General features: G+C 43.3%; 2 protein-coding genes across 3 annotated transcripts in view; both read right to left on the bottom strand.

Annotated features, from left to right (window-relative positions):
* Window positions 1-265: 265 nt before the first annotated feature.
* Window positions 266-4,138, bottom strand: gsg1 (germ cell associated 1). Its single transcript, XM_029754720.1, has 6 exons — window positions 4,030-4,138; window positions 3,173-3,492; window positions 1,925-1,972; window positions 1,671-1,832; window positions 1,138-1,249; window positions 266-770 (listed from the first exon to the last, which is right to left on the bottom strand). The coding sequence occupies exons 2-6, from the start codon at window positions 3,468-3,470 to the stop codon at window positions 266-268; spliced, it is 1,125 nt and encodes a 374-aa protein (XP_029610580.1). The 5' UTR covers window positions 3,471-3,492; window positions 4,030-4,138.
* A 5,052-nt stretch (window positions 4,139-9,190) lies between these two features.
* Window positions 9,191-22,165, bottom strand: part of LOC115200431 (transcription factor 20-like) — a 29,709-nt gene continuing 16,734 nt past the window's right edge. The window contains exons 2-6 of one of the 2 annotated variants that reach the window (XM_029763522.1): window positions 11,837-20,352; window positions 11,544-11,637; window positions 11,317-11,366; window positions 11,040-11,140; window positions 9,191-10,653 (exon numbers count right to left, since the gene is read on the bottom strand). In XM_029763522.1, coding sequence (XP_029619382.1) covers window positions 11,081-11,140; window positions 11,317-11,366; window positions 11,544-11,637; window positions 11,837-19,222 — 7,590 coding nt within the window. In that variant the 5' untranslated portion in view covers window positions 19,223-20,352 and the 3' untranslated portion in view covers window positions 9,191-10,653; window positions 11,040-11,080. Of the gene's footprint in view, window positions 10,654-11,039; window positions 11,141-11,302; window positions 11,367-11,543; window positions 11,638-11,836; window positions 20,353-22,165 lie in introns of both variants that reach the window. The other variant, XM_029763514.1, reaches the window with a different exon arrangement.

Genomic DNA, 22,165 nt, shown 5'->3' with positions numbered 1-22,165 from the left:
AACAATTCAATATGAATGATAATTGGTGAAGGAGGACAGATTGCAGGAAGATGAATGATACCTAGTCACTGGTAGAGGGACACCACAGTGAAACTGACAGAAGGCATACTAGTCTGTGAATGAAATCATTTTGCACATTTTCACCAAGTTTTATTGACAGCATGCATACAAGTTTGGACAGAGAGCTTCAGACTACTTCACACTGATTAGCTCTGTCAAAATCCAATTGCATGTTGGCTCATAGGTAAGTATCACACACATACAGTCAAAGTGGGCTGTACTCCTCATCTGAGTACTCCCTCCCCTCTTCCTCCATCTCTCTTCCCCTGTCCTCTGAGTAGTACTGGGGTGTGTAACTGTGGACGGAGAGGGGCAGAGAGATGGAGGGAGAGGGGAGGGAGTGGCGGTGATAGGGGGACAGGGGAGCAGGGTGGGACGGGGGAGGTGGGAAGTATTCAGGGTGGGGGAGTGTGTAGCAGTGGGGGAGGGACAGGGAGTGGGTGAGTGGATGGGGTGATGAGGTTGGGGGTGGCGAAGGGGAGTCATAGTAGGGTGACAGGGGTGAGAGTTCTGGGGATGGTGGGGACATGCAGGGGTGTGGGGGCGGAGGGCAGTAGTAGGGGGCCGGGGGTAGCAGGGGCTCTATGTCAGGGAATCGAGGGGGGTACAGGCGGGCTTTGCGCCTCCGCTCCATTACAGTCTTCTTGGTGTAGTTGTTGAGGGTGGAGACTCCTGACAACATGCAGCAGGTAAAGGCCAGCCATGCCACACTAAGACAGAAAAATAGAGTAGAGAGACAGGAGCAGCAAGGAGGATTGTGTTAATCTGAACCCATGTGTGCAAGCCTACTGTTGCAAACATATTTCATACCCTTATCTTACTAAAACACAATTGCTACAAGGCATATGCGATATTGCAATAATCTATTTGAGATGGACAGAGGTCTTTAACAGGAGCCCAGGCCTCATGAGAGTCCTTGAGATACATTACTGGGTGTCTCTCTTATTTAAAGGGGAAAATGTAAACACTTAAACCCACTTGCTCTTGGAGACCAAAGAACCAGGAGAGCACACTGAAGATCAGAGAACAAGTAGTGGTACTGTAGTAAACAGTGTGTGTGTGTGTGTGCAGACTCACTAAAAGCCCCAGGAGTAGCCATAGCTGTGTGGTTTGAAGTCCTCTGGACCCATAGAGGCTGTAGTCTGAAACACCTGCATGAACATCATGTGAGCCACCATTCCCAGTAACCCTAAGAGAATAAAACAGAGATTCAATGGCAGACATTGAAAGCTTTTATGTGGATTCCATCAGAGAGACATTTTTATTTCTCATACAAGCACTGATTTCGCTAATAGCTTTATTAAATAAACTTTTACTTGCAATGACTGTGATGTGTGGTTGTCTTACCTACCTTAGTTGGGACACTGATTGTAAGTTGCTCTGCATAAGAGCTTCTGCTATGTCAGGGTTTCCCAAACTTGGTTCTGGGGCCATCCCCCGGGTGCACGTTTTGGTTTTTGCCCAGGCACTACACTGCTGATTCAAATAATCAAAGCTTGATGACTAGTTGTTTACTTGAATCAGCTGTAGTGACGACGACTCAGAACCGAGTTTGGGAAACCCTGTGCTAATTGATAAAAAAAAGATAGAATCTAAATTAAAATGTGTACCTCCTAATATAGTGAAGACTGCAGAGTAGGCATTGAGGAGCTGTCCCCAGATCTGTGAGGGCCAAAAGGCATCCAGACACAACTGAAGAGACAGCAGCACACAGCTGATACACAGCAGCCCAACATACATGAGCTCCATTGACACCGACAACCACAACATTCCTGCGGGGAGAGAGAGGACGATTACAGTACAACTATATCATGACTGTGCAATGTGTACCAACATACAATCTTGACACTGCAGAATCATTTACCTTTTTCACCTCCTGGAGTTAAAGAAAGAAAACTGCGACACTTTTCCTCTAAAAAAGAAATATCGCTATTTCATTAATAAAATCATGATCATCTATCAGACAAGGTACATTTATGTCTGGGACAGATTACATACATAGTATCAGGAATAGTGGTCCTTGAGAAAACCTTTCTACCCAATGGGCACACCACGTCATTTCAACTTGGATAATTGGGTAATATTTGGTTTAGACAACCTATATTCACCGACTCATAAAGACAGGCAAAAGTTTTTCCAATGTGTTATCACTGTGCTTTCAACCATCTAAAAGCACAACTATATGTCTGATTTTTGCTTTATTTGTACTACAGATTGTGTTATCACTGTGTTTCATCTAACAGCAGAACCAATTGACCTGGATTGCAGTTAAGATTACATTAAAAGGTAGGTTTAACAGAGAAAATGAAATGTAACCATACTTTATAAGTCATATATCATCACTAATACTATTTAGGCCTGTATAGCATCTGCAATTCATCACACACAGGCCTGGGGTTTCAAGCTTTGGTTGATTTGAAATGTAATCTTCAAGTTAATCATTAACATGTTGGATTCCCGTCTCCATCTAAACCAAAAATCTAAGTTAAAGAACAGGACTAAATAAGTGCATCTAAAGTTTGATTGAATTAGATTTAGTCCTATTCTTTCATTTAGATTTTTGGTTTAGATAGAGACTTGAATCCAACATGTTAATGATTCATTTGGAGACAAATGAGCTCTATCAAGTCTTCTCCAGCCCCAGCTTTAGGGTGTTGAGTCCAGTCAAGGCGGGGGTTGAATAATATAAACCTTTCTCTCCATCTGGTCATAATCCATAATTGAGTCATGCTGTTAGAATCTAAATCCCCCTGAACAGAGCACCGATAATAATCCTCTTTATAGAGTGCAAGAGCTCGCGCACACACACACACACACACACACACACACACACACACACACACACACACACACACACACACACACACACACACACACACACACACACACACACACACACACACACACACACACACACACACACACACCACCGTACCTAGACTCTCATTGCATTTAATCTCACCAGTGATTTTCATTTTGATCCTTGCTTCCCATTGTTACATTACTGTGTGATTGCAACTCCCCCACTTTGAACCCACTATATTCAACTCTTGTGCAATATCCTAGAGGTATTAAAGTTCCAACCATCCATTTTCACCCCCCAAAATCTCACCCCAGGCGTCAGTGTAGATGTTCTCCTCACAGCTCATCCACATGCCTGCATGGAAGGCAGGGAAGACGAAGCGGTCGTCCCCCGTCTCCCAGGAGAACTGGATGGAGGTGGAGTTATGCGAGACCCCGGGCACAGGTATGCATTTGGTCAGTTTATTGGCCGAGCAGAGGGGCTTGGGGACCTTCTGACTGCCCTCACACCAGTAGGACGACAAGAGGGCCATGGCCCCCAGGACCAGAGACACCAGCGTCTGGAAGAAGGTGAGCTTGGGGGACCGCACCCTGGACAGAAACGACATGATGAAGGGAGAGAGAGGGAACCTGGGGTGGGAGGAGGTGTTAGAGAGGGGGAGAAGAGAGGAAGAAAGAGAGAAGTTGTATTTTTAACAGCAGGTCAAACACTCCCTCAGTCTATACTATATAATGACAAATGGAGACGGGCCACTTCAGACACAGAGACTGTCAGAGCACTTAACATGTGACAGGAATCAGATATGGACGTTGACAAAGGCTGCACTGTGAGACTCGACTCCAGCTCTCTTTTAAACAGTATTAAGATAGTTGAGAGAGAGTTGAGAGGGAGCATATGGACAAGGAAAAGATAAAGTATTCAGAGGAATTGCCAACCCAACAAAGAAAACAATCTAATCCCCCAATGTCTTTCCTTGCCTGGACACCCCTCACCCCACTTTATTTTGACCTCCACACATAATTGGAAGAGGAAGTGTAAACTCTAACATAGCCTATTAGCTACAAAGGTAACTCCAAACACATTTCAATAAGAGCAGCTGTTTAGCTGGTTAAACAAAGGTTAGCCATGTGTTGGGAAACACTTATGTCTAAGTCAAGAAAGCTTACCAGCAGCCAGCGTCACTTTCCGTACTGGTAGCTTATTCGTAGGTGCTTTTTCAAAGCCTGTGAGAGACTCCAGTAAGTGTAATACCAAATGCAGTATAAACTCTCTTTACAGTGCATTCGGAAACTATTCAGACCCCTTGACTTTTCCCACATTTTGTTACATTACAGCCTTATTCTAAAATGCAGGTAGCCTAGTGGTTAGAGCGTTGGGTCAGTAACCGAAAGGTTGCTGGATCAAAAAATAAAATAAAATATACATATATATATATTTCACCTTTATTTAACCAGGTAGGCCAGTTGAGAACAAATTCTCATTTACAACTGCGACCTGGCCAGGATAAAGCAAAGCAGTGTGACAAAAACAACACAGAGTTACACATGGAATAAACAAGCGTACAGTCAATAACACACTAGAAAAAATCCATGTATAGTGTGTGCAAATGAGGTAAGATTAGGCAATAAATAGGCCGTAGTGGCGAAGTTATTACAATTTAGAAATTTAACACTGGAGTGATAGATGTGCAGAAGAGGAATGTGCAAGTAGAGATACTGGGGTGCAAAGGAGCAAAATATTTAATAAAATAAATAACAATATGGGGATGAGGTAGTTGAATCCCGAAGCTGACAAGGTAAAAATCTGTCGTTCTGCCCCTGAACAAGGCAGTTCACCCACTGTTCTCCAGTAGGCCGTTATTGTAAATAAGAATTTGTTTTCAACTGACTTTCCTAGTTAAATAAAGGCAAACATTTTTTTTTTTAAATACCCCATAATGACAAAGCGAAAACAGGTTCGCAAATGTATAAAACATAAAAAACAGAAATACCTTATTTACATAAGTATTCAGACCCTTTGCTATGAGACTCGAAATTGAGCTCAGGTGCATCCTGTTCCAATTGATCATCCTTGAGAAGTTTCTACAACTTGGAGTCCACCTGTGGTAAATTCAATTGATTTGACATGATTTGGAAAGGAACACACCTGTCTATATAAAGGTCCCACAGTGACAGTGCATGTAGAGAAAAAACCAAGCCATGAGGTCGAAGGAATTGTCCGTAGAGCTCCGAGACAGGATTGTGTCGAGGCACAGATCTGGGGAAGGGTACCAAAAAATGTCTGCAGCATTGAAGTTCCCCAGTTTGGCCGCCCGGACAAACTGAGCAATCGGGGGAGAAGGGCCTTGGTCAGGTAGGTGACCAAAAACCCGATGGTCACTCAGAGAGCTCCAGAGTTCCTCTTTGGAGATGAGAGAACCTTCCAGAAGGACAGCCATCTCTGCAGCCCTCAATCAGGCCTTTATGGTAGAGTGGCCAGACGGAAGCCACTCCTCAGTAAAAGGCACATGACAGCGTCCCTGGAGTTTGCCAAAAGGCACCTAAAGGAATCTCAGACCCTGAGAAGCAACATTCTCTGGTCTGATGAAACCAAGATCGAACTCTTTGGCCTGAATGCCAAGCGTCACGTCTGGAGGAAGCCTGGCACCATCCCTTCAGTAAAGTATGGTGGTGGCATGTCCTTGAGTGGCCCAACCAGAGCCCGGACTTGAACCCGATCGAATATCTCTGGAGAGACTTGAATATAGCTGTGCAGAGACGGACCCCATCCAACCTGACAGCTTGAGAGGATCTGCAGAGAAAAATGGAAGAAACTCCCCAAATACAGGTGTGCCAAGCTTGTAGCGTTATACCCAAGAAGATTCGAGGCTGTAATCGCTGCCAAAGGTGCTTCAACAAAGTACTGAGTAAAGGGTCTGAATACTTACGAAAATGTATATTTGGGTTTTTACCCCTGTGCAAGAGGGCAGGTATAGTTTAGACGGATTACATCCCTAATTATAACTGAATGACAAAGAATGGGAGAATACAAATCGAAATGGTAGGAAGACCAGCAGGACTAGAAAATGTCAGCAATTACAGGAGAAAATAGCTTATCTGTGAATCCTATAGAACAAATAATAGCTAAAATGTTCAGAAGCATTGACGTCAGACAACAGTAAGGATCATTTGAAAGAGAAAAAGGACCCACCTTCTTCAACCTGTCTTATTTCCTCTTTATCTTCAGTTCTTCATGTAGCGAGTGTGGATTGTGGTAGTATTTAATGGACTCCTATTCCTCTACCCATCTCTCTCTTCTCTTCCTCTCCATCAGATAGCATGTCAGTGATTCAGGGTGTTGACCCTCACAGTAACCTATGTGGAGTGTGCGGCTGTCACTCTTCATGATACCGCTTGGTCAGTAAGTCAGTGTGCTCAACCAAGCCTTAAGCTCCCCTCTTCTTTAATCTATTGATACAACTCTAAATCCACAGTGGACAACTCCATTCAATCTGTTCTCATTTTCATTTACTCTTTTACCCTTCCTGTCTTCCTGCTTTCTCTCAAACTGGCCATACTCTCCTAATACCACCAGTTTGAATATAGTGTACCAGATATAGTGTACTAGCACCACAGCAACTTTCAAAGTAAAATGTATGACTTCACATCACTTGAACATTAATTACACCGTATGATGTATTTCATCTCACAAATAAGAAACTGGACAGATTCTAATCTCACACAGACATGTTCCTGGTAGTTAGTCTCTGAGAGACTTTCCATAGAACTTTATCAGAATGGTAAATCTCCCATCTGTTTTTCCCCAGAACATCCTGAATAAATAGCATCTTTTTACTATGTTATTTATTGTAAGGTCTTGATTCAATCTGTAGCGCTGAAGATCCGCGCTGTAGCGCAATTGTAATGTAAAGGCCCAGCGCAGTCAAAATTCTGTTTTGCCTGTGTCTTATATCATATTGTACAACAGCTGTAAAAGCGTGAAAAAATTTGATCTGTGTTATTTCCTTATAGTTTCTGGTTGAAAATACACTGAACAAAAAATATAAACACAACATGCAACAATTTCAAAGATTTTACATAGTTACAGTTCATATAAAGAAATCAGTCAATTTAAATAAATTCTAATCTATGGCTTTCACATGACTTGGGCGTGGATCAGAAAAACAGTCTGGTTGTAACTGATTTGACCATCATTTGCCTCATGCAACGCGACACATTTCCTTCAAATAGAGTTGATCAGGCTGTTGATTGTGACCTGTGGAATGTTGCCTCACTCCTCTTCAATGACTGTGCGAAATTGTTGGATACTGGCGGGAACTGGAACACGCTGTCGTACACGTCGATCCAGAGCATCCCAAACATGCTCAATGGGTGACATGTCTGGTGAGTATGCAGGCCATCGAAGAACTGGGACATTTTCAGCTTCCAGGAATTGAGTACAGATCCTTGTGACATGAGGCCGTGCATTATAATGCTGAAACATGAGTTGATGGTGGTGGATGAATGGCACGACAATAGGCCTGAGGATCTCGTCACGGTATCTCCGTGCATTCAAATTGCCATCGATAAAATGGAATTGTGTTCGTTGTCCGTAGCTTATGCCTTCCCATACCATAACCCCACCGCCACCATGGATCACTCTGTTCACGTCGTCATCAGCAAACCGCTCGCCCACACAACGCCATACACACCGTCTGCCCGGTAGAGTTTAAACCGGGAGTCATTTGTGAAGAGCACACTTCTCCAGCGTGCCAGTGGCCATCGAAGGTGAGCATTTGCCCACTGAAGTCAGTTACGATGCAGAACTGCAGTCAAGACCCTGGTGAGGACGACGAGCACGCAGATGAGCTTCCCTGAGACGGTTTCTGACAATTTGTGCATAAATTATTTTCATCAGCTGTCTGGGTGGCTGGTCTCAGACGATCCCACAGGTGAAGCCAGATGTGGAGGTCCTGGGCTGGCGTGGTTACACGTGGTCTGTGGTTGTGAGGCTGGTTGGATGTACTGCCAAATTCTCTAAAGCGACATTGGAGGCATCTTATGGTAGAGAAATTAAGGCAAAATTGTATGGCAACAGCTCTGGTGGACATTCCTGCAGTCAGCATTCCAATTGCACGCTCCCTTAAGACATCTCTGGCAATGTGTTGTATGATAAAACTGCACATTTTAGAGTGGCCTTTTGCCCCCAGCACAAGGTGCACCTGTGTAATGATCATGCTGTTAAATATCTTGGCAAAGGAGAAATGCTAACAGGGATGTATTTAAAATATATATATATATATATATCTCTTTATTTAACTAGGCAATTCAGTTAAGAACAAATTCTTGTTTACAATGACGGCCTACCCCGGCCAAACCCTAACCAAAACAACGCTGGGCCGATTGTGCGCCGCCCTATGGGACTCCCAATCACGGCTGTTTGTGATACAGCCTGAAATCGAACCAGGGTCTGTAGTGACGCCTCTAGCACTGAGATGCAGTGCCTTAGACTGCTGCACCACTCGGGAGCCTCGTAAACATGTTGTGCCAAACATTTTAGAGAAATAAGCTTTTTGTGTTTATGCAACATTTCTGTCTGCATTGGGCCTTTAAAAAGGTCATTTTCGTTTGAGCTGACATATGCAGTGTTCACCGTGAATGCAGTCTCCATGAACACAGGAACATTGCCTTTAAATTTCAATCATGCTGTAGTGCGGATCTTCAGCGCAACGGATTGAATCGAGCCCTTGGGGTTTTCAGGAAAGTGGTGAGCTGGCTCCTTACCACAAGGAGCTCTTCATCGACATTAAGGAAAAAACAGAATTACACAACACACATCCATGATGAAACATACAGTACAGTACTCAAAACACCATGATGATGTCAAAACACATACTAGCATCCCTACTGAACTTGCCTGAGACATGCAGAGGGACAGACACTCATAACTCAAAAAGGTGTTACTGCTAAGACAATATGGCGACCATGCTTCAACCAAAATGGAGCTACAGTGCACAATTCTCAGCACATTTCTGACATTTGGTTTCTGAATGACATTTGTGACTGAACGCATCACTCACACTTGGGTCTGATATGTGGAGCCAGATTTAATCCTCACTTGAACCTGAGGCTCACTGTCAGCGGTACACAATTTAAGACACAGCAGGAGTGAGAAGAGTGTGTGCATGTGAGAGAGAAAGGGACTGAGAAGAAAAGGAGTGACAGAATGAAAGGAGAGACTATTGGGCTGAGAGAACCCAGAAAGGATCTTCCTCTCCAATAAAAACAAATTAAAGTTTGAATTAAAAAAATGAATGGCTTAAAAAGGACAACAGTACAATGTGAAATATTCAAAAGGATAGCATTCTTTGAAGCATTTAGTAAGTGTATTCATAGTTCATATACATATTGACAAGTTTCTAATACAGCATGTTTTCAATATCATACTTGTTTTCTTTCAGTTCAACATTTTTTTTACAAGTACAATAATAAAAAATGATAGACAACACCACGTACGACTCACTTGTTTAGTTTATGGCAACGCTTCTTTTGAATGCATTTAGCATCTCTTGATCCATATCTTAAGTGTCATTGAGAAATGAACCTATTAAAGTACTCGGGATATACTAACTCTCGTTCCACAGTAAAGGTGGGGACTCCCAGTCCCAGTCATTCCAAAAACCCTCTAGATTCCAAAAGGTCTTGGTAATGCTCGTCAGAATTTTGTCAGCCAAATGTGACTTTCTTTTCACATAAAACCCCACCCATATACTGAACAAGGTCCACCACAACGTCAACACTTGGTTTACCTGTCAAGTGACGTCTTCTCCCAATCAACATGGTCAAAGATGGCAGGCATGCATTAGTCAATATTGTGATCTCCTCCTGTCAGGGTTCAATTGTTCTCTCAGCACATTATGAATATTTTGTTTGAAAAATAAGATCATGTCAATTCGATTTTCATGAATACTATCTGTACCGTAAAAACCCCAAGGATGAAAAATAAGACCACTTTTCAAAGGACCAAAAATGGACACTCAAATCCACATTTTCACACACATTCACTCTTATACATACGCACTTCGAAAGGCAACAAATGTCCATTCTCCAAGGCAACAATGTCTTTGTGGCAACTTGGCCTTGACATTCCAAATGATGTCATTCTGGCACCTCCCTCTCCAGGAATGATAAAATATCCGATGTTTGATAAATGTTGACACAATATAAATGGAGATACATCCATTTCAGTAAATACTGATGCAGATACAAAATAATAATGATAAAATAATGATTATGAAGGTTATGATAAAATACTACATGAAGTAGATACATTGCCTCTCCTTTCCTTCCAACTATAATGTCAACTTTTCACCCCAACGCTCTCTTATAGTCCTCTGGGTGGGTTGTTCCCAATACTCTGATTCATAACATTTGGACAAAAAACATGATCGATAAAATGACTAGAGCCATGACGGAAAGAAGATTTTGAAGGTATTTCCAGAATGCAAAGTTTGCCTAGAGAGGCTGTTTGTTTCTTTTAAGAGGAAGTTCCTTTCTGTTCCATCACTCGCAATGTCTCGCTCTGTCCCACCTTGGTCTTCCTTTTTAGTCTTCCTCAGCGTTGCTTTGATCTGTTTTTCTTTTTAAAGTAAGGAGTTTTTCTTTTTCTTAAATGTTTTAAAGTTAATTCCTGTTCAGAAATTTTACAATCCTCTTTTTTCTCCGTCATCATAGTCCATCCGTCAAAAGATGCACGTCCCATCCTGTTTAGGGCTGTTTGTTTCACTGACAATCCTCATCGTCCAAGCATACCTAGGAAAGGATACAAAAGCAAGTGTGTATTGACACCAGGGATTACACAACCCTGTGTGTGGTCGAAACAGTGGGCATCTCCAAATCTATGATGAGCAGAATACTTAAAAAAAAACTTTTTGTTACCTTGAAGCTTATGATATAAACAAAAATAATAAGCAGCCCATGGCTAATAAATATTGGGCTTCATTTTTGACAGACACTTTTTTTGGTTTAACAATTTGCTAATTTGAGGATAATTTTGGGGGATATGAACACAAACAAATAGAACAGGGTGCTCAGTCTCATACCAAACAAATATTAGTCTTTTCAAATCCTTCAGAACGTTGTAACATTCATTTCGGTGCCCTCTCGCACGGTCGCACCACTGCCTTTTAAAAACATACCGATCCTATACTCCTGCGTCTCTTCCTCCTCAGCGTCTCTCTCAGCCTCTTTCAGACTGCTCAAGGTACACAGATTTAGCTGGCTGGCTGCTCTGGGGAAACTGCAGAATATAAGAGGGGGGAGGTGCAAAGGAGAGAAGGTAATTCAAGTGGTAATTAGTTTCTTAACTATAGTGGCACATGAGATAAAGGACTTTAAAATATATTAACACAATGAAGAGTCACAAATATTTGGTTTCCCTAGGAATTATATAATAACCAACCTCTCCCTTTTTACCTTGTGCTTGGGACATCGTAGTGAAAAGTTATCTTCATTCAGAGAGCAGTCTGAGGAGAGGTGAAGGAAAAGTGATACAAATGACATAACCATCAACTCAGAAATTTATAACACAAAATAATTGGGTACTATTGTTACAGTAGGCAGTGGGAGGTAAGGTTTAGGGCACAGCATATGAGTAATGAGATATAACATTCGGTATTAAGGAACTGTTTTGCTGCTCTTACCTGCATCCATGGCACACAGGTAGTGATATCTCAGTGTGCAGCCTTTGCTGTAACAGCCGAGGGTTGAGCCAACCATTTCACAATATGAGCAGACCTGAAGACAAACAGACATAACATAGAGAATAACAGAAGAGAGTGCAAAAATCCTTTAAACTTAAAACTGTGGACTTCTGAGAACTGCTTTAGGTATTTTGAGCTGAAAATAATATATATATATATATATATATATATATAGTAACCAATATCATTACATTGTATACTGTATAGACATCAACAACAAAAAGATTACTCACTGTGTCTCTGGCCCCATCTAGTGCCTCCTGTAGGCCATACAGTCTTCCATTGACCAGGTAAACCCCACTGGTCCAGACCATGCATGCCTCATGCACCCACAGCTCCTTTGGGTCCATAGGCATCTGAGGAAGTTGGGCCAGCTGTGCCAAAGGCCCAAGGGAGTCTAAGGTTGGGGGAGGAGGCTGGAATGGCAATGAGGCTTTGCTGTTGGATGGTACCATTCTTGGGGAATCCTCACTGGATTTCTGTCTCCTTTTAAATCTCGGGTGCGAGGTCAGCTTTCTGTGTTGTGGCCTTTGTTGAGTGTCTTCTGTCTGCTGTTGCTGGCATGGTTGGTTTTGCTGACTGTAAGTGGGATCTTTCTGAAGATCGGGTTGTTTCCTTAGCTCAGTAACTGGTTTTAACTCTGGAGGCATGTCCCAATTAAGAACTGTTGTCTTGTTGGTGGTGGTTTTAGCAAGTTTGCTGGCCAGATAAAGCATCTCCCCTCCACCTGCTGGAGAGGCAGTGCCAACAGCAGTGGCAGGGGAAGTTGTGTTTGTCTCTTGACTGAACATGCAATCACTATAAGTTGAGGACTTGATAGTTGGCACATCTTGCAGTTCAGGGCCCTGGGTGGTCAACACATTTGAAATGGTGTCTAGATTTTGCACATTTCTACTCATCCCAGTAGTTACAAGACTCTGTCGAATCTGGGGTTGATTCTTGGGAAGTCTCGTAGCGTATTCAGGAGGGTAGTAAGGTCCATAGAGATCCCCAAGGTTTTTGAAATTGGCCCATTTCTGGCACAGGCAGCAGAGAAGACGGCCAGAATGAATGGATTCAGTAATCACAGGGCCTGGTAGAAGGTACTCAGATGAAGGTAGAACCTTTCCTGCCTGGAGGGCAGAGTCTACATCCTCCAGTTCCCTCTTCTCTTTGACCCTCTCAATTTCTCCGTCTCTCCTAGGCAGTTGAGACAAAAGAGCTGAGGTCAAAAGAGCTTCAATACCACTACTGCTTGCTTTCCCTCCAACTGCTCCACGCTCTCCCTTCATCTTTTCCTCTTCACCATTCACAATTGTGCACACGGCTCCTATCTCAGCTACTTTCCTCTCCACATGTATGTATGGAGCAAAGGCACACTTGCTATTATCAGGAAAAACTCTGCTGTTATCAAAATGTTCCCCTGCTCTTGTAGCCGCTTCCAGGTCATCTTTGGCCGCCGCTGCTGCTACTCCTCTTCTCCTCCTCCTCTGCCTGCCTCTTGATCCCACTACCTCACTCTCGTCTTTCACCCCCTCTTGTTTCTGGCAGACTGATTTCACCTCCGTCTCTGGCTGAGTGTCCTCACTTTCAGCATCCACTTTTACTGCTTGGGTCAAGACTGGTGGAATCTCAGGAGGAGTCATTTTCTGATCAGTCGGAGGAGTGACTGATGGGGCAGAGGCTGTAGTGCTAGGGCTTGGGGCTACCTGTGGGCTAACAGTTGCAGGAGATTGAATGGGTGGGCCAGACAGTGCACTTGGGCTCGCATTCTGTGCCTGGGCCTGGGTGGCTTGAGCACGTTTTTGCTTATTCACACTTCCAACAGGCCTTCCCTTCTTCTTGCCTGATGGGAAATAGCCTTTGGGTACAGAATTGTCTGATTGTTTGGAATCTTGTGGTGACCCTGTCATTGCCAAAGATGACCTTGGAGAAGTTTGATGTGGCTGTCTTAGTAAGTGCCCTTGAGCCTGACTGTGGTGTGGTGGGGTGGTTCCATAATAGTCACTGCTACTGTAATCATCAAATCCAATCCCAGTTTCTTCAAGTTTTTGTCTCAGAAGGTTAGCAGCAGATTGTTCACCTCTTCGAGTCTCAAGTTGCTGGTAAGTATTAGTGAAATGTTGAATATCAGACAAGGCAGATGAAGAAGGTGGGGGGGAGCCCTGTACTGGACAAGGCAGTGGTGGAGGTGGGGGTAAGGGCCCTAACAAGGTGAAGTCAGCGGGTATCTCTTTATCTCTATCACCAGTACTAGATGCTGCAGTCCCTAACCCAAAGTCAAAGTCTGGCTGCAAAGGTCTTGTAACAGTTCCTGTGGTGCCACGTTTAAGAACTTGTGATGTCTGGTGAGGATCACAAGGGTATGCGGTGGGAGGTAACGGTCCAGTCTCATCAACCCCTCTGTAGGGCATAATGTCACTTAATGAGAGACTTTCATCTAGATAAGGTAAACATTCCTCTTCATCCTGTGTGTCAGTAAACTGTGACATTTCAGTGTGAGAAAATCCAGCAAAATCATTTGAGTCAACATCGGCATGGCCGCTGTTAGTAGATTTCTTCACATTTGGTGTAATTTTCTGAACAATAGCCTCCAGTTTCAAACCTCTCCCTTTTCTTGGAGGCAGACTCTTTTTACCCTGAACAGGTGAGGAGGATTGTGAATAAGTGCTTTGTCCAGGTGTGGGACAAGGAGTATTAGGCGAACCAAGTGTAGTTATATCTGAACTGGATGAGTCATCATCATTTTGGAGGCTGGATTCAGAGTAGGCCAAAGGTGAGTGATATGAACTAGGGGCACTTCTTTGCTGTGATACATCCTGATGCGGCCTCTTAGCAGGGATAGGGGAAATGAAAGATCGAACTCTCCTCCTCAACATTAATGGATTAGTGTCCCCAGAACCCCCAGTTTTATTTGGTCGATGGCTCTGTGGCATCACGGAATTGACATTCCCACCAATACTGTGACCAACTGTTTTCATGGAATTAGGTGTAGGTGTTGGATGGAGTGATTTAAAGATTTCTTCTGTAACCACTCGGGAGACAGGTGATTCAAGAATGTTGGAGACTGGTGGAGCTGTTGGAACCAATTGGGGGGCAACAGACCCAAGAGGAGCAGCAGGAGGTGGCTGTTGACTTCTCTGGTAAGGGTCCCCCTCCAACATCCCTACACTCTCTCTACCAGAGTGTGTTGACTCCCACATTTTCATGTCATAGTAAGTGTTCTGATGAGGAACTTGCTGTTTAGCAAACGGTTGGCGATTGTGCAAAATGTCAGTTGGAGACTGCATCCTTTGTCTCTGCTCTGAATGACTGAGTTTATGTCTACCTGGAGAAGTACTGGACTGCATCATATCCTTGGTGGGTCTATTGAGGGTAGCTGCCCAATCAAGTCTGTCATCCAAGTCATGAGCATGGAGGTGAGTATACATTTGTAATTTGTTTGTGGATTGTGGGTTTTGTAATTGAACTTGGGGTGAGTGGTAGGGATTTTGAAAATGGGGGTTACGTGGCATCATATTGCCCTCTCTTGTATCACCAAACCTGGAACCAGGAAAGCCACTGGCATGCCCTGTAGATAAATCTACACCATGTGGGTATGACTGACGTCTTGATGGTGGAGACAGAGGGTTGGTGGTAGAGGGATAGTGAGAGGTTTGCTGCAGATGTCGAGAGGGCATGGTGGTGGTCAAATCAATCTTACCTCTTCTAAGAGGCTCTGCATTCATAACCACAGATGGGTGTAAAGCCTTGTTATGATGCTCAACATCAGTTTCCTTGGTTGTAAGAACACTATGATGGACAGCCTCTGCAGTCTCCTTTGATGCTACCTTCATTCCAACCTCTTTTTTATCTCCCATCTCCTTACTGTTCCCTAGATCATTTGTTGATGGCAGTTGGATCACAGAGGCACCAATTGGACTTTTTTCCCGCACTCTTTCACGTTCCCCATCCCTTTCTGGTGTACTGCGGCGATTGGGACAAACATCACATATAACAGAGCGGCGCTCTTTAGATGGAGGTAAAAGGGAAGACGTCAACATTTGAGACTCAATTTGACCTATGCTTCCAACACTGCCCGCTAGCGGCTCTGTTTCCTGCAAAAGGAGTTCCTGTACAGCTGATGAGCTGGGCAGACCTGAAGGGGGTTTCCTGTGAGGTAACGAGTAGTCGGCTAAATTGATGTGTTTTGGTGGAGGTCCAGACAAAAACTCTGTAGACTGTGGCATATGGGTGGGGTGACGCTGCGGTGCTGCCATTTTATTTTTCTCTGAAGAAGCACTGTGAGATCCCTTAGTATATTCTCCTTCAGACTTCAAGGAGGATTGAGGTGATTCTGGTACATAATCAGATCCAGGCCCCTGGCGCTGATTTAGTTGAAGAGGCTTTCCAGGGCTGGTCATTCGGGAGGGGTGGGAAGTGACCTCTCCAACTCCAGTTTGGGTTCTCATACTTTCAGCCATGCCATAAGGATGCCTGGTTTGGTACTGTTGCCGAGTCATATTTTGAGCCTGGAGATGGGCAGTTAGTGCCTGTTCAGATCGCCCATAGCGCCGGTCTAAGTGATAACCCTGTAGAACCTCCTGCAAGAGGCTTGGAAATTGATGCTGCAGTTGAGAATTATCATCATGTCCTCTTGCTCCTGATCCTTCTCTTCTCCTCACTGATCCCTCAACTGTAGTACCCGCGACATCCTTGGTGTGTTCAGGGCCATAACTGGCCTTTGGCTGATGGAAGCCTTGATACCTTGAATTTGATCCCGTTACACTCCCTGGACTAGGTCTCCCTCTGTTCTTCAAACCCATGGCAGCACCATGTGGTGACTCTTGATAACCATATTTTTGAGGACCTGAGGGGGGATGATTTTGAGGGACAGACCGCGCAAAGTTAGATTTCTGGGGAACTTCATGATGAGAGGAATATACACTCAAATCCATTCCTTCCTCCCCATTATGACGACTAGACTCTCTAAAGAAGCTGTCTGAATGTTTCTCCTCTATGCAGTTGTCTTGTGCATGTGTAGCTTTTTCTGGATTATTTACCTCACAACGAGTTGACACAATAACACCCACTCCACCAGCATTTGGCTGTTCCTCAATATTTTGATCTTGATTGGAGTTGTCCAAATCTCGTGTCTTACATCGTTTTCCGTCCTTCTCATCCCCCTTTTTGTTACGGAAGGAAGATCGATCCAATTTATTTTCTTTGTCCTGCCCATCTTGTCGCATGTGTCCTTCTCGGGTCTGCTCTCCATGGGTGCCTTTTTCAATTTTTTCAATCATACCTCCACTTTCATCTTTAATTCCTTCATATTTAATTTCCCTTGTTTTCCTGAGCCCATTTTTAGTAGTAACATCAGTGGCACCAGGCTCAGAAACACAGTTTGGGTGGAACTGAGGAGCAGGAGAGGGAACGAGGCATGAGGGAGTAGAGGAAACAGGAGGGCGAGAATGTACGCTTGGACCAGGCTCAGCAGATTGAGGAGCAGAGGAGGGAGATGACAATGAAGGTGTCCGGGTTTCAGTTGTCTTTCTTTCAGAAACATTTGATGGATTCAGAGATTGTTTTGTAGAAGATTCCGTGAACATCATCTTCCCTTGTGAACCCTGATCACTCTTTCCAGTATGGGATTGGTTTTTACTTGAAACCATGGACATTTTACTCTGAGATGGAGGATAGTAGCCAGTTGGTTCCGATCCACTGCTCGTGCCACTCATCTGCCGCATTCTAGATTTTTCCCCCTCAGAAATTTGCTCATCTCGTTCCTCTTTGGCCCTTGATGATACTCTTTCGGACACGAGAAAGGAATCTTCACCTCCAGCCTCAGAGCTAGCACCTTCACCACCACCTATCCCACTGCTTGAGGCAGCACTCACACTTCGACTCCTTGGTTGAGTAGATGGAATGGCTTGTAATGCCTGCAGCATTTGACTTTGTCCATCTTTCCCCCTTCTATGTGACATTAATGTGTCAGTGAGAAGCATATGTTGCACTGTATTGGGTAAATTGGCTACCTGTGATGTCAACGCATTTAGACTGTTCAAGCCAGGATCTTGCATGAGTTTGTCAAGAGAAGATGAATAGACAGACGAGGATGACCCTTCTTCATGTGATCCTTTTCCTGTACCTGCAGCCATTCTGCTTCGGTTTTTGACTGAGTGACCACCTCCAGCGCTTGTATTCAGACCAGTAGCTTTGTTACTGCCACTGCTGCCACAACTACTGATGCTGCTGTTGGAGTTGGGTGTGGGACTCAACTGAGGCATAGTCTGCAATAACCGACCACGGCAACTACGAGGATTTGGGGGAGGAGGATGTGATGGAACATGTGGGGGACATGAAGGGTTTCCATGACCTTCTGAGACACCCATCAACGGGGAAGGTGAGGAGCTACAACTGGGAGACTGCACTGCAGAGGCAGCTGGAGAGGGGTTAGATATCGGGCTGAAGTTTTGGTTAATCTGGCCCTGTTGGGGTTGAGAGTGCATTGGCGATTTGGCTATTTCTTGACATGGTTGTTGAGGCATTCCGGGATTGGTGGATTGGTGATGTTTAGAGTATACAGAACCTGGTGGAGGGGCATGATGCTGCATTTTGAGAGAGTTGTCGTAACCTATTCCTAAATTGTGCTGAGAATTGCGGTGCTGGAGGGTGGCTTGTTTGTGGAGTGGATGAGTTTGTGGGGAGTATGAGGGGTAACTTGAAGAGTGGTAACTCTGTGTAACATTCTCCAGTGATCCAACATTGTTTGTTGTAGCTGAACTTGAAATTGAGTTTGAATTAGAGTTCATATTAGGAGAGTTGTTGACTTTAGGTTCAAATCTACCACCACTGCTGGCCCCATCATGATATCTCTGTGGTGGGGAGCTGTACATTCCTGATGACCCTGTGGATGCACTACCCTGTGGGGAGTAGTGTGAGAACTGTGGAGGCATTCTGTGTCCAGAGATGGGATAAGTCCTATGCTGCTGTCCATGTTGCAGAGCTTGATGGGCGGGGTAATTCTGTCCATGTTGGCGGTGCTGCATCTGAGGCCCTGATGCTGGCTGCATAGCAGGGTTCTGACCCATTTTGTACTGATGGGAGGGGGAAAATGCTCCAGCACCACTGCTGCCACTGCTACTACCACCTGAGCCGGCCGTCGAACCATAGTCCAAAGGATAGGGAGACATCATCCCGGAGGACAATCCGGAGCTAGTTCCAGCTTGTCTGTACTGCTGAGGTATATGTCCATCCATATTTGAGTATCCAAAACCTGCCCCATATGCCATACCTCCTCTTCTATGTCTGTCCTTTCCACCCATTGCAAAATAATAATCCATTGATTCCTTTTGGTAAGGGTTGCTACTACTGCCACTGTGAATATTAGCGTGTGATTGCTCGGTTGCTCGGTTTCTTGCATCATAAGCAAGCATATGGCCAGCCTGACTAGGGTGGTGGTGCCCTCGATGGAGTAGGTGTTGACTGTGACTTTGAGGATTTGGGGGTGTTTGCTGTTGCATCCCAGTGTAGTCGTCTGTCATCCTTGGGGATATCTGGGGATCTGTTGACTGTGGTGGGTAAGAGGAGCCACCTCCACCCCTACTGGTAAATCCAGGAGGAAGAGCTGGAGGTGCTGGACTGTTGGGGAAATTCTGCATGTTTTGATGGATTTTTACGAATTGTTTGAGGGAACGTTTTTTGTTCTGTAATGGCAGTTACTGTGTCACTTGACTTCGTAGGCTTGCAGTTAAATGATGGTGGAGAGTCCAACAAAGTCCAGCAGAGTTGAAGCAAGTGACTTTATCACAAATGTTTTATCACACTTGTAGCAGCAATTGAAGATGAAGCAAATACTGAGGCTTGAGCAGAAAATGACCAGTAATTTTCAATTAGATGCAACTAAAGAACTTCTGAAATCTGCTGATGTAGAGTAACTCCATTATAGTTGTAATAGTTGGAGAGCTGAGTTCAAATTACAACAAAATATCTGTGTTTTTGTAGTAAATGTAGTAGAGATTTCAATGTTAAAAGGATATGATACAGATGTTGCAGTTTGGCACTAAATGTGAAAATATCAAGCGCAAGAGAGACAACAGCACTTGAAATAATAGGCCTCAATGTCCTTTCCACTGTATAAGAGCACAGGCAAACAGAGTTAAGATAAAATTGCAGTGGGATTCAATGGTGTCCCATGTGCAAAAACTTTTCAAGAGTAACCGAGTCACTGCCTTTTAGACTGCTGGACTGCCATTGCAGAAATGATTCAGTTCTGGCAGGAGTAGCCTATGTGAAACAATAATGCTTCCCTCATGTAGGTTTGCATGTATTTGGCTAGTACCTGTGTAGAAACATCCTTAGAAATGCTAGCCAATACTTTCATCCAATAAATGTCTCCAACCAAAAGGGGGAAAAAAATCCACTGACATTTGCGTGTTCTTGTTGAGATTAATACTTTTTGAAAATCAAATTTTTTTGTCATCCCCTTAGATTTTTTGACGTATGTAGTTGGATTGTAGAAAAGTCTTTGGTCCCCAGTTTCCCCCAACTTGAGTTCTTCTTCACCAGTGTTTATCTTGGTGCTCTTCTATATCTCCAACATGTTTCTGTCTTACCTTATTTTCTTTTTCTTTCAATCATTATTCAAATTGACCGTCTCCCATACCAATGTCCAAAAGTAAGGTTTCCATTTAATCAGCTTCTTCTTGTTTTTCTTTGGCAGTTTCTCTCCAGTATTTCCATCCATGTGAGTCCATCTCTCTTCAGTTGTTTACAGGAGCTCTGTGGAAATCTGAAAGAACAGAAAAAGAAACAAAAATAACTGTCTGTGAGCCACAATGACCACATAGCCTATACTGTACATAGGCTATTACATCCAAACATTCTGTGTGGGTTTTTGCTGACAAAGTAAGTACAGTGGGTTTGTTGTTAACCATTGCATAACCCATTACTCTTTCTCACTGTGTTCCTTAACATATACCACATGGTCTATTTTAGTATTGTACTAACTGTAGGTCTTACTGTAGAAATAGTCACATATAATCTGCAATACAATGAATCAGGTGTCAACATATCCAACTTTATAACATCATACTGTAATTACACTACAGGCCCACCTGCCCATGTAACTACTATGTAAATAAATACACAGGTATCAGGGCACTTGTTGTAAACTGGTATCAAACTAAAAAGTGCAAAACCACAACTATATGATTTTGAGGGGCAACATTTGTCCGGACGTCAACGGCGACAATATACCGTATTTGTATTGTGTGTCAACTGCCACTGCTGTGTTTGTTCAATTCCTGATAACGCATGTAACTCAAACATCCATGGAATTGCACAAAAACAAAAGGCACTAAAGTAGAGGGTAAATTCATATGAGTTCAATCACTTTTTGACCGCATCCTTTTTGATTTAAACAAAAACTTTCCATACATGTTTGCCCATGGAATAAGTTGTCATAAAGTTACTTTTTGGGCCTGAATGCCAAAACATTCAGGAGACAGAGGTGCTCAAAGTTGACCCATTTTGCATACCCCACCACACCAAGAGACATTAGGTTAGGGACGATACCAGTTTGTTAGTATCGCGGCAGGGGAAGAAAACACAAAGTGGATTTAACTTCTTTAGGAAAACAGCCCTAGTGTTGGAAACAAACATCATTATGTTGTCATCCAGAGTCACATGTATTTATTTTCCAAGCTTTAGCACACAATATTTTACATACAGCAGGTTTTTAAAGGACCGAAGAGTTTTGCAATATTGCGATACTGGTATCGTCCCGGCCCTATGAGACATCCATGTCTTTATCACTGGAAATGATAAACGGTTGAGTTTGATATCATTTAAAAATCTTACAAAACAGGGTTGTCAAACTATTTTATAATTTCTTGGAGAAATAAAACCTAAATAAAGTATTATTTGTTGTTGCTTAGACCCTACTTTACATCATCTGAAGTTTGTGTGTTGTGCCCGCCATCGGTTGAGACACAACATGCTATTGAATACAGAGTGGGTGTCATTTAAATCATAGAAATGTAATTCATAGAATGACTTATCCCTTCAGACCACTGCAATTTAACTGCTACACCATTAAAATTGACATTAAATTTGTACTTCTAATTACTACCACAAAGATGTCTACTGGTCCACCCACCGTCAAATGTCAACTTAACTGGTCATGTCTATTCTATTATCTATATTTCAATAGGTTTCCTATGGAGGATTGACAGTGTTATTTAAACCAACTTATATTCCCATTCAAGTCAACATTCTAATGTGTGGACCTCCAACCATGTTTGTGGTACCATTTGAAAGTCTAAATGTCTATTTTCTTTTATACATTTATCGGCCAAAACATGACACCCACTCTGTATTCAAGAACATGTTGTGTCTCAACAGATGGTGAGCACAACACCAAAAACCTAAATCAGTCAATTATAAAAACAGTTTGACAACCCTGTTTGTAAGCTTTTAAATATCAATCTCAAACGTTTATCTTTTCCAGTGAATGCAAAATAGTTCAACTTTGACCACATTTAATTACATTTTATTTAACCTTTATTTACCTTTGACCACATTTATCTCTTGAATGTTTTGGC

This window comes from Salmo trutta, chromosome 1, assembly GCF_901001165.1.
Source record: "Salmo trutta chromosome 1, fSalTru1.1, whole genome shotgun sequence".
In the NCBI taxonomy this organism is placed as follows: Eukaryota; Metazoa; Chordata; class Actinopteri; order Salmoniformes; family Salmonidae; genus Salmo; species Salmo trutta.
Note: the sequence above shows the minus strand (reverse complement) of the source record. Positions and strands in the feature narration are given on the sequence as shown.

What these genes read in the sequence shown, in the direction of transcription:
- gsg1 (XM_029754720.1), bottom strand. Translation starts at nt 3,470, where the DNA reads ATGTCGTTTCTGTCCAGGGTGCGGTCCCCCAAGCTCACCTTCTTCCAG. An exon ending in AACTCCAGGAGGTGAAAAAG is followed by an intron (nt 1,833 to 1,924) that starts GTAAATGATTCT and finishes CTCTCCCCGCAG; the next exon opens with GAATGTTGTGGTTGTCGGTG. An exon ending in AGTCTTCACTATATTAGGAG is followed by an intron (nt 1,250 to 1,670) that starts GTACACATTTTA and finishes TTATTCTCTTAG; the next exon opens with GGTTACTGGGAATGGTGGCT.